The 12,288-nt window shown below is 37.4% G+C and overlaps 1 protein-coding gene across 1 annotated transcript; it reads left to right on the top strand.

The window, feature by feature from the left end:
* The first annotated feature begins 3,685 nt into the window (after positions 1 to 3,685).
* LOC131320967 (histone-lysine N-methyltransferase, H3 lysine-9 specific SUVH1-like) lies at positions 3,686 to 8,772 on the top strand. The gene is made up of 2 exons (XM_058351912.1): positions 3,686 to 6,728; positions 8,425 to 8,772. The coding sequence occupies exon 1, from the start codon at positions 4,590 to 4,592 to the stop codon at positions 6,708 to 6,710; it is 2,121 nt and encodes a 706-aa protein (XP_058207895.1). The 5' UTR covers positions 3,686 to 4,589; the 3' UTR covers positions 6,711 to 6,728; positions 8,425 to 8,772.
* The last annotated feature ends 3,516 nt before the right edge of the window (positions 8,773 to 12,288 follow it).

The raw sequence follows: 12,288 nt of genomic DNA on the forward strand, positions 1-12,288 counted from the left end.
GTATTGTGCAATTTCAGTCGACTTTTTCACCATCTCTCTCCTAAAATCAATTGGTGTTAGAGAGGATTTCAATTAAATCTTTTATGACACTCGATATCGCACCTGTAAGTCTGTTCAAGCATACACCATATATAAGTCTAGATTTAATACAAGTAATCACTTTCTTTTATGACTCATTACAATATAGTAAATACTCTTTGTACTGATCAAAATTATACTGGGATGATGATGATGATTTTCTTGCGGCTTATGTTTTTGTATTCTGTTTTAATTGTGTTTTTTTAGGGCTTTAGTTTTGTCTTTTTTTCCAATATCTCTGGGATGATGCTTCCTCGAAAAACACTAGTAGCTGTTGAACAGCTTGCGAGCTTGAAATTACAAGTTAATTACTAGTAGCTTTCGTTAAAAAAATAAAATAAAAACAAGGGCCAAGCAAACACCGATCGTTTTACATTTTGCTCGCCTGTTCACCTAAAAAAATACTCTCCCGTCTCTAAATAAGTGTTCAGTTGCACTTTTTCATATTATTTTTAAATTAATTATATCTTTCAATTTATACCATTTTTTATAATTTTTAAAACTTTGTCTAATAGAACCAATTGTGATCTATTAAACAAAATTCATATTGCATATAAAAAAATATCCAGGATAGTAACATTATTAAGGGACAAATGGAGTAGTTTGAGTGACGAGGCTCAAAATCCTAATACTGGCATCAATTTTTGTGGTGGCACGGCCCAGTACTTGTATCCAGGCCCAATAATAAAGATACGATGGGCTTCGTTGTTCAAAGAGCAATGGTTTTGTTTGGTTGGAAGTTTAATTTAGTTTAGTTTTGATAATGGGTGGAGAAAGAAATAGAGTAATAATTGAAGATAGAGGTAATGATTGGAGATAGAGGTAATGATTGGAGAGAGATGATAAAGTAATAATTGAAAAATAGGATAATAATTGAAGAAAGAAATAGGGTAATGATTGAAAACAAAACTAAAACTGAAATGTTAACCGAACAAAGGCAATGTAATGTTAGAGGAAAAGTTTTTTGGGTTCTTCCTAGCCGATCCTCTTTTATCACCCATTAGTTGTTTAGGCCCCGCGCACGTTAAGTACAGTACAAGTCCTTTATTCCTTACACTCACGCGCCTTTTGAATTTAGCATAGGAAAATTATCTCATACAGATGGAACATTACTTTGTAATGTCCCAACTCGTGTATTATTGGTTAGTATTGTGGGATCCATTACTTTTTGTTAGTGATTTGATAACCAAAAGGATGGTAATACTGCCATGAACACTTTTTTTAGTGCCACGACAGTGTCTTGTGTTACAATTGTACCCCTAGCCCTTCTCTCTCATCTCTCTCTCACACTCATGCCTCCCCTCCTCCTTCTCCCACACTCTGATCATTTGCTCGTTTTCTACTCACCCTTTCCAATCGCTAGTACCCTTTTTTCACTTGTGAAATTCTCAATCGGTGCTTCTCAATCTTTGACAACCGAACAGAGCAAGGCCAATGGGTTTGCGTCCGCAGATCGGATCAATGCCCTTCTTCTTTGGTGATGATGATGATGATAACTTACGTTTATCAAATTGAAATTGAGCAACACAACCAGTCATCAATTAATTTATATAGTACTCTAGGTTGTTGTCACTTACAACTTTTGTTCAGCATATTTAATTTTGAAAAAAAAAAACTTTTTTGAAATCTACTCAATAAAATCTTTCAAATAAGATTCATATTTAATATAAAATTGCGTACACATAACAAATTATTTTATACCCCATAATTAAGAATTCACATCCTTCTGGACAATTATCATCTTTCAAAAGAAAAGAATTCACACTTCTCAAATGCAAAATTCACACATCCTTCTCTATATAATTCACTCCCCAAATTAGACAATCCATACCAAAAAATGCAGAATTCACACTACTTACAATAGGCAATTCACACCACTTGATATACACAATTCACATCCCTTAAAACTCATGTTGTACATAATTTCACACCTCAATACAGCAATTTACTTCTACTGTTATATACAATTCACACTTAAACAATAATTTTATATCCCATATAATAGACAATTAAAATTCCTTAAGCTCTTTTTGTACATAATTCACACTCAAAATGCAAAATTCACACTCGTTGTGATGGAAAATTCACACCATTGCTATACAATTCACACCCTCAACAACACAATTCACACCACATATAACAGACAATTCACTCATCCTTAAATTGTGTACACGTAAAAAAAAAAGGGGTTATTTATACCCCTTAATGAATAATTCACACTCCTAAAAACTTCACTCTCGAAATATGAAAGAATTCACACACCTCAAATATAGAATTCATATTCCCTTTACACAATTTACTTTCCAAAATACACAATACATACCCCTATAACAAACAATTCGCATGCTTTATTATATAAATTCACACTCACACACAACAATTCACATATCCTACAACAGATAATTCACACCACAATACATGTTCAAAAAATAAACAATAATTCATACTCCTTAAACTTATGTTGTACACAATCACTCCTTGTAAACACAATTCACACCATTCTTGACGGACGATTCACACTAACATATCATACAATTCATACCCACAAATAATTGACAATTCACACCCACTTAAAACTCTTGTTGTACATAATTTATAACGCATGTTGTACACAATTTACATTCTTATACAACAATTAACACCTTCTATAAGAGACAATTCCCACACACACCAAAAATAACTATTCACACCCAAAAAAATACAATTCACACCCATAATTTTTTTTATTCTACACATAATTTCATATTTAATATGGATCTTATTTGATAGATCTTGTCAAATAGATTCTAAAAAAATATACAAAAAAATGGATATATATAATAAAAGATATTACATTATAAAGTTTGTAATGCAAAAAGTAAAAATAAAAGTTCACATCAGCACAAGTCAAAGTAGATATATATGTTCTTCACGCGCGTCAGGACTTATGGGGAAGGGAAATATAAAAAAGGGTCTGTATGGGACAAAACTCTAAAAGCGGGGCCGGCTTGGAATTTTCCGAAGTTTTTTCGAAAATGTTCCCGAAAAAGAAATGAATGGTTCAGATTCCCTTTGATGTTTGGGTCTTAACTACTATTAATTTCACGTATCCGGATATTTTCGGAAATTTTTTTTCCACAATCTTAACATTTTTGTTGTTCCGATTTGATTACCGGAATTCTATAGAGATAGAACTGTGCTATTCAAACAGAGAAAATCCACACATATCACGCACAGATTTTTTGTGGAGCTTCATTAAATGTAAAACACTTTTTCAAGGGTCTTCGCAAAAAATCAGCTCAATCCAATATCTATAAAAACTCGATCCAATCATCTAACTTTTCATTCAGATTTTATGATAATAAAAAAAATAGATGATTGGATCGAGCACCTATAGGTATCGGATTGAGCTGATTTTTGTAGTAGCCCTTTGAAAAAATGTTTTATATTTAATGAACGACTCGGATTATTTTTGTAAAACCCTTAGTGGATGCCACAAAAAAAATCTGTGTGTGATATTTGTAGATTTTGTCTGTGTCGTTAGCATTGCACATGTACAGTTCAGGAAAGAGAAGACGGAAAATTGCCAATGACAATAAATTGACGGTCCAGAACTATTTCGTGGAAGACCAAAACGGGAAGAGTTTCTTTGGAGAGGGTTTCAACTTTCATGGTCCGGTTGTCCTGATTTCTATTTTTTCTGGTTTCTAAAAAAAGCCAAAAAAAAAAAAAAAAACCCTTACCGACCCTACCACCGGCACTTACCTCTGCAAGCCTACGCACGTTCGAAAATCCCAACCAATCCAAATCCGACACGTCGTCCCATACGTATGCAAAACCGTATGCAATGACCCTGGTTTCTGTGTTTGCGTGAAGCCAATCTCTACTCACTCTCTCTCCTCGACATCGAGATTCCTGCTCGTGCTCCCAAACACACACACGCACTCTCTGTGAAATTCATCTTTCTCGACCTCGGATTTTTACCCATGAGATCTGCTCCTCTCTCTTCGGTTGATTTCAACCTTTTCTGATCTGGAAAAATGGTAACTTTCTCTTATCTCATCCTCCTCCAGTTGTAACTCTTAACTCACTCTTTCCTGTTTGTCTGTACTTTCATTTCGTAAAAGCCATATTGAAAAAGAAAAAAAAAAAAAAACCTCTATTATCTCATTTCTGTACTTTTTCTTGCTTCCCTGTCTATTTTCTCATCTGTGAACTTTCCATTTTTCAATCTTTGCAAGATGGGGTTTCTAGGGTTTTAGCTAATTTTTTAAATTTAGGTTTTCAAAGGTTGATTTTTTAATTTAGGGTTTTAGTAGTAGTTATTTATCTTGTATTTGAAGTGTTAATCTCTACTTGTCCCAGGAAGCAGTTTCCTTGTATTTAACTTAATTTGTTGCTAGATATAGTAATCCGTACTGTTGCAGGCAATTTTTCTGTTGTTAGGTTTGTTTTGTTGTTTTTTGAATTGGGTCTTGTGTTTTTGTGTGTGGAGTTTTTATATTTGAAAGTGTGTGTGTGTGAACTATAGAATGGAACAACAGGGTGGTTTGGGTTCAGAGTCTGTTGACAAGTCTAGGGTTTTGAACATAAGGCCCTTGCGATGTCTCGTTCCGATATTCCCATCGCCACCTGGCATGTCCTCGATTTCGTCACCCCAAGCTTCCCCCTTTGTGTGTGTCCCTCCAACCGGTCCTTTCCCACCCGGTGTTTCTCCATTCTTTCCTTTTCTCATTCCGAATGAATCTCAACAGAACCCTCAAGCAGGAGGGTTTAACAGCACGATTCAATCACCCGTGCCCATAACTTCATATAGAACACCAACTTCAAATGGAAATGCAGGTTCGTCTAGAAGGGGTTCGAAAAACCGTAAAGCTGGTATTCATTCGCAACCTAATGATGATGGTTATGGTGACTCCCAGAATCAGGGTGACCAATATCTGAGCGGATTCAGTATGCATGTTGCTTCTGCAGAAGATACCGGTAAAGGGGGCAGGAAAAGGGGGAATTCACAGAGAAAGACAAGGAGTGGCCGAGAGATCAACGCGACCACTTCTGATATTGACCTCGATGCATTAGCCAATGATTTCCTACAGTCGTTTGATCTTACGGGGTTCGATACAATTAGGCGATCTGATGGCGATAGGGAGTTAGTAAGATATGTACTCATGATGTATACTTTGCTCCGGAGAAGGTTTACTCAAGCTGAAGACTCCAAGGAATCTACTCCTGGGGTTACAAGACGCCCAGACTTAAGGGCGGGTGCACTTTTGATGAGTAAAGGGATTCGAACGAACATGACAAAGAGGGTTGGAGCAGTCCCAGGGATAGAAGTTGGAGATATTTTCTTTTTCAGGATGGAAATTTGTCTGGTGGGTTTGCATGCACAGTCCATGGCCGGGATTGATTACATGAGTCTCAAAATTGGTCTAGATGAGGAGCCTGTCGCTGTTAGCATAGTTTCATCTGGGTCATATGAGGATAACGATGAGGATGGGGATGTCTTAGTTTATAGTGGCCAAGGTGGGGTTCTCAGGAAAGATAATGTCATGATGGATCAGAAACTCGAAAGAGGTAATCTTGCTTTGGAGAAGAGTTTGCATCGGGGTAACGATGTTAGAGTTATTCGGGGTGTGAGGGATGAATCAAATGCAACTGGGAAGATATATGTGTATGATGGACTTTATAATATCCAGGAGTCATGGGTGGAGAAAGGGAAGTCAGGTTGCAATGTTTTTAAGTATAAATTGGTTAGAGCTGCCGGACAGCCAGAAGCTTTTACCTTATGGAAATCAGTTCGTAATTGGAAGGAAGGTATTTCTTCGAGGGTGGGGGTTATCCTACCTGATCTTACTTCAGGGGCTGAGAGTTTACCAGTTTCTCTTGTAAACGATGTAGATCATGAAAAGGGCCCTGCTTATTTCACATATTTTCCCACTCTCAAGTACCCTAAACCGGTCAGTTCACAGCAACCTTCTCTTAGCTGCCTTTGCCGTGGTGGATGTCAACCTGGTGACCTCAACTGTTCTTGCATTCAGAAAAATGGAGGGGCTCTCGCATATACTTCACTGGGGGTTCTTCTGTGTTTTAAATCCTTAGTACATGAGTGTGGTCCTTCCTGCTTATGCCCTCCCAACTGCAGGAACCGTATATCGCAGGCAGGTTTGAAAATCCGCCTTGAGGTGTTTAGGACAAAGGATAGAGGTTGGGGATTAAGGTCTTGGGATCCTATCCGTGCTGGTTGTTTTATCTGTGAGTATGCAGGAGAAGTCATCGCCAAATCCATGGAAGGGGAAATTGGGATCGACAATGACGATAGCTATATCTTTGATTCAACTCGCATTTGTGAACCGCGAGAGGTTATGCCTGGAAATTCTGCCGGCTCTCCTAAACTCCCGTTTCCCCTTGTTATTAGTGCAAAAAATGGTGGCAATGTAGCTCGATTTATGAACCATAGTTGTACTCCAAATGTCTATTGGCAGCCTGTTGTGCGAGAGGGATCTTATCTACATATTGCATTTTTCGCAATCAACCATATTCCTCCTATGAAAGAGCTGACGTATGACTATGGGACAATTCAGCCTGGAAAAGCAGAGCTGAGGAGGAAGAAATGCCTGTGTGGATCGTTGAGGTGCAGAGGTCACTTTTATTAACAGGTCGTCATACTGAAGGTTAGACATCATCTTGTATATCTTGAGATTTCTTTATTTATCGTGTGTTTCTTTGGTGAAGGATTTAGATGTCACAAATTGAACTGAACTGTGCATAGTGTAGTAGTTGTAATTGAGAATTTGAGGCAGAGCAAGTGTTCAGAAATTGTGTTTTGAACCTTGTCAAAGATGGAGCTCTAATGGGAGGTCAACTAGGCATAAGAATCAAACTTTGCTAAACACTTAATGTGACCAGACCTTATTCAAGTTATATACGTCTTACTGTTCTGAACTGATTTACACCTGCCATACCAAACTGTGCCTTTTTCTTTTCTTTTCTTTTTCAGTCCAAAGAATAAGCTTTAGTTGGTAATTTAATTTCGAAAGGATTAGTGTGAATCTTTTCTACACAGTTGATTTTTGCGGAGGAATGCTAAGCATGATCGTAGATGCACATTTTTTCAAATGCCCTGAAGCCCGTATTGGTGAAGTCCCAAGCAGGGAGGACATTGTTAAGATATATGACATTTTGTCTGTAAATTGTCTTTTTCAAGTTAATTATACATGGGTTTAGCATGCTTTTGCATGATGGCACATGGTTGTGTGATTTGGCTGTGATATAATTTGGTTGTGAATTTAGAAGCCATGGGTAGCACTGTCCTTTGTAAAAGGGGGAGCGAATCTGGTTAATCATTAGATATCTACTTTCCTTAATAGTGGAACTCTTATGCATGGGCAAGCCCTTCATTTAACTGCTTGAATTGGCATGAAGAAATTGCTTTCTTGTTATTGTCATGTGCTTTTATACTTATCAAAAAAAAAAAAAAATTTCGTCATGTGCTTTTATGGTTTATTTCCACCAAACAAGGTTACGTTTTTATGACGTTTAAGCTTACTGCCTAAAATTATACGCAATGTGACAAGGGTGATGGTGTGGTACATGTGCAACCCGTATGGGTTCCATGACCAACTCTGGTACTATTATCCTTCATAAGTTTCAAAAAAAATAGAAGATGTTCTTATGCGGTCTTAATAGTGAGGGAATTTTCTTCAACGCTGAATACCTACCTGGAGGGGAGGCTAGATAAAAACCTTTCTTTCTACTGTTTCATAAAACAGAATCCGGAGAGAGCACAGAGTTTATAAAAAACAAAAAATCCTGTACGACATTGAGCACAATAATTTCTGAAAGCCCACTGCTTGACTTCAAATTTCAAAACGAATAGTGGTACGTCAATGGTCAACTTTTGAGCGACATGAGATCTTGACTATTGGTTTTGCTGAAATCAAGCATTGATCTGCGTTAAATATCTCACCATTTAGGCTGTACAGGTGCGGGTCTTTCAAGACATGTCTGGAAAACAATCCCACGGGCCATGGTTCTCCAATAGCGCGTGTTGGGACACAATTATCTGTTGTCTACTTGTCTCTCTCCACTTCCCAAACAAAGATCTTAGAGCCCATTTGGCAGGCGGAGAAGGGAGAGGGATCAAGGCTTGGGAAATAAGCTAATCAGGGTCCAATAATTATACTTAAAAAGGCTAGCAAAAATTTCTGGTGACAAACAAACGTACACATAAAAGACAAAAGAAAATTCACTTTCTGATGTTGCTTCATAACATTTGATTAGCCTATTGTTTATGCTAGATCCGTAATTCACTTCAGCTTGTATGATTACAGTAAATGCATACTGAATATCATTTTTCTCTCTCTTCAGTTTGATCTGTTGTTAGCGGCAAGAAAGAGCTTCCAGGCAGAATGGTTGCCTTCTGTTCTTACTGCATTCTCTCAAGCTGTATGGCGCTACAGGTATGGTAGGACACCAAATTCCGTGTTTATTGTAGCATATGGTGTCAGAAAACTTATGTTTTGGCTTTTGGCTGGTTTGTCAATGTAATATCGATCCGGATCCTGTTAGTTCATTAGACTCCCTTCTTATCTCCTTTGATCATTTGACTGTTTCAATCTAGTTGAGATGTCCTTTAACTTATCTGCTGTTTATAACTCTATTTCTGATTGCGTTACTCTTAAGGTGAAGCAAAAGCCTAAGAGAGTTCTATTGATATTTCATAAGGTGCAAATTTATGTTTGATTGATTAATGGGAGAGGGTTCTTTTTGGAGTGGACAGTCCCACCATGAGTCCCCTTATGATGATCCGTATCTGAACATGATTCCCTCAACAGAGCTTAATGGGAAAAAGCGGATTCATGTCGCCAATCCCAATTGACTGGGACTTGATGCTCCGTTTGGTTTTGTTTGTAGATTATCTGTGAGGAATTCAGCTTGATACAATCACCGTTAGTTTGTAGAATAATCATAAAAATCATACCTCTCCAATTCTATTGGAGTTTGTATGAGGATGATCTACACATGGGCCTAAAAGTGAATGAAACACAGGGCCGTTGACAGGATATTCAAGTAAAGTTACCGGACTGGAGAGATGCTCTCCCCTGTATTAATTAGTGGCTGCAAACTCCTTGATGCAGAGGAATAGTCAGAACAAAAATGTATGCAAAGTGAGGCTTGGTGATTTCTTGAAGTTTCTTATTGTTAAGACGAAACGTCTGGATCTTTTCTGGTGGTCTCCATTATGACTAAAAAAAAATCCAGTCAATCCTGAATTTCGTTGAACTGCTTAAGCATTTGCTCGTCGTTCTCGAGAGTGTTTTTTGTTGTGTTTTAACTTGTCAAGGATACCTCTTGCCAGGTCTTCGCCAAGTAGTTAGTTGTTTGTGTGTTGATTTGTCCTGCTTACCATGGAATACTGCCTATACTAGCTTAGGCAACGTCTCTGGGGGCAACAGTTTGATTTGGGTATCTTCCCTGAAGGTTTTGGAGAGGAGCAAGAACGGGCATAACCACCTTACCATATGTAAGATAGGCTGCTCTTTCAATTTGATGGCAGAAAGGTTGTTGCATCTGTTTTCTATTGGGTTCGGTTGTTTATGTTCTACACTGTACTATTTGTTTTATGATGTCTCTCAATCGCAATTTGCGTCGCATGAATTCTTCGATGTAAGTCAAGTACTGGTGTCTGGCACTTCACATCGTGGGCGTGGGATGCTTGTTCGATGTTTCTCGTTTGATTCTTGTTGTATAGTTGCATTTAACATCGTTATGACATGTTATTTTGTTGGGTAATTGCTTAAAAGAATACTAAAGTGACTTCTTTCCAAGTTACATATAGCATCAATATCAATTTTTAGTGGAGTGATTTTCATAATTCCCTTTTCGATATTCACGCTCCTTTCTTTGTCTTTTAGTGTTGAAAGTGTATTTTTTTTTTTTGTAGTGTGTATATAAAAAAAGGGAAGTGTGATTCATTTCCCTCATTTTATCCTGCAAAATATAAAAGAGATGAGAAGTATGAGAAAGAATGAGAAATAAAGGAAAAGAATGAATCTTTGTTGGGCTATTTTATTCCTCACAAAATGTCATCACTTTTAGTAAGATTTGGCGAAAAAGAACAATTCTTTTATTTTTCATGTCACCTTCTCAATATAAAAGGTGGTTAGGCTATTGACAGCACATTGCATTGTCAATAAATCAAGAATAATAAAAAAGTATTATTCCATGCATTTTTAATACTACTTTTAAAGACTCGTTAGAAAATACTTGCTTTGTTCGTTTTCTATTTTAACTTCGTCTTGTTTTTGTTTTCTGATCATTATCCTATTTTTCTCTTTCACCATTACCATATTTCTCCTATTATTACTTTTATTTCTCTTTCTATTTTTCTCTACTCATTATCCATCTCTCCAATTATTATCTTATTTTTTTCTCCACTTACTATCAAAATTAAAATATCCAAATATGGAAACCAACAAAGTCTGCGTTTTCCTGGGTTCTTTTTCTACCCTATTGACAGTCCATTGGGTTATTAGCATCTTCAATTAACGGGTCTGGTAGTGACATTTGGCCAAGGACCCAAAAATTAGACCCAAACAGTCAGCGCGTGGATTTCATGAGTCCCTCTTTGATGATTTGAAGCGTTTAATTAGATCTCGGCGAGTGCTTGATCCTATCACATCTGTGGATCCGCATTATTCACGTCTCCAAAAAAGAATTGTTTTGACTAGGGAAAACAACGGCCAATGACGTGTTTTGATAATTAACTAGTGCATGCCCGTGCCTGAAGGCACGGTTCGAACGTTTAGCACACGCAAATGCAAATAAAAACTTGACATGCCTGCTATATATCAACCTCCGTCCAATGAATCCAACTATGTGACAAATAATAACGCAAGCATATTCATTGACATGTTTTCAATTTATGTGCACGCATAGTGCAGTCACCCAGTTATATGGAAGTAAAAGCAAGAATAAATTGTAACAACCAATATTTTAAAATTTAAGCACACCATCAACTAAATCAGTAAAAATCTAAACTCATCAGCCAGTGCTCTGCATTTAACAACATAAGAGAAAATCTAAGTACATGTTGGTGCTCTGCATTTATTAACATAAGTACAAATTTAAGCACATCAGCTAACATAAGTACAAATCTAAGCACATCAGCCAGTGCTCTGCATAATAAGTGAATAGCCTTTGCGATTCGACGTACTGGAGTGATATTTCTGCACAAATGCAAGAACAAATAAACCAAGTCAGGTTCATGTGTGCTCAAAATTGATTGCATATGTAAAAGAAAAAGAAGCATTTAGAATGCAAAATCACACTCTTAGCATGCATCCACTACAACTTTTTAAGCCGGTTATGTATTCAACATTGAATGCCCCCGTAGTTTGTGGCTTATACTATTAGATATAGAAAAGAAAAACAACTAAAACATATATCCGAAGTTAATTACGATATCACAGTTTGATAGGGACTTCAAACATTGACACCTAGTTAATCATGGGGAAATAAAATTTTAGAGAACAACACATATTGTGTGTGGTATTAATGATACAGCAGTAAGCTTATTTTGGGGGATTCTTACCGGAGAGAGAACCAAATGGATTTTATAGAGCTCAACAATGAGTTTGGCATAAACGAAACAGAAGATCACTTAATGTAATTAGTACCAATTATCTTTTTATGACGAAATAATTTAAGCCAATCGAACCCGCGTGTGTGTAGATATATATGTACGAAGAGAAGGCTGTAATTAATCATACCAGAATCAAGTCAAATAGAATGGCCTGATCAACCTTCACGAACTGAGCAACAAAACTCTTGAGTTGATCGACAGCGGCAGGATCATCGGAATCAGGAGCCGCCGACTCGGCGTGCTTCTTGCAGTACTCGATCACCTTGGACAGAACACCGCTCGTGATGTTTGCAAGCGGGAAAACCCCGTCAGCACAATCGTTCTCGATCAGAATTCCTAAAAAAGGCAACGAATCCCAAATTTCGAAAAACCCTAGAATCGAGGGTGGGAGATTCTTACCTAGAGATTTAGCCGGGTGAGTCGGATGCTGAGGAGTGGGTTTGCGCAGGCGGGCGGAGAGAGAGAGAGAGAGAGAGGAGAGAGAAGAGAGAGGACAGGCATGGGTCTTTGCAATAGATTGATTCATCAATGATTCAATCCAACGGCTGTAACTTATTGTAATTTCAATCCGATGGCTAGAGTGGTGC

The sequence above is a fragment of the Rhododendron vialii genome, chromosome 3a (genome assembly GCF_030253575.1).
Source record: "Rhododendron vialii isolate Sample 1 chromosome 3a, ASM3025357v1".
Taxonomy (NCBI): domain Eukaryota; kingdom Viridiplantae; phylum Streptophyta; class Magnoliopsida; order Ericales; family Ericaceae; genus Rhododendron; species Rhododendron vialii.

Coding starts and splice junctions, on each gene's coding strand:
- LOC131320967 (XM_058351912.1), top strand. CDS start 4,590: ATGGAACAACAGGGTGGTTTGGGTTCAGAGTCTGTTGACAAGTCTAGG.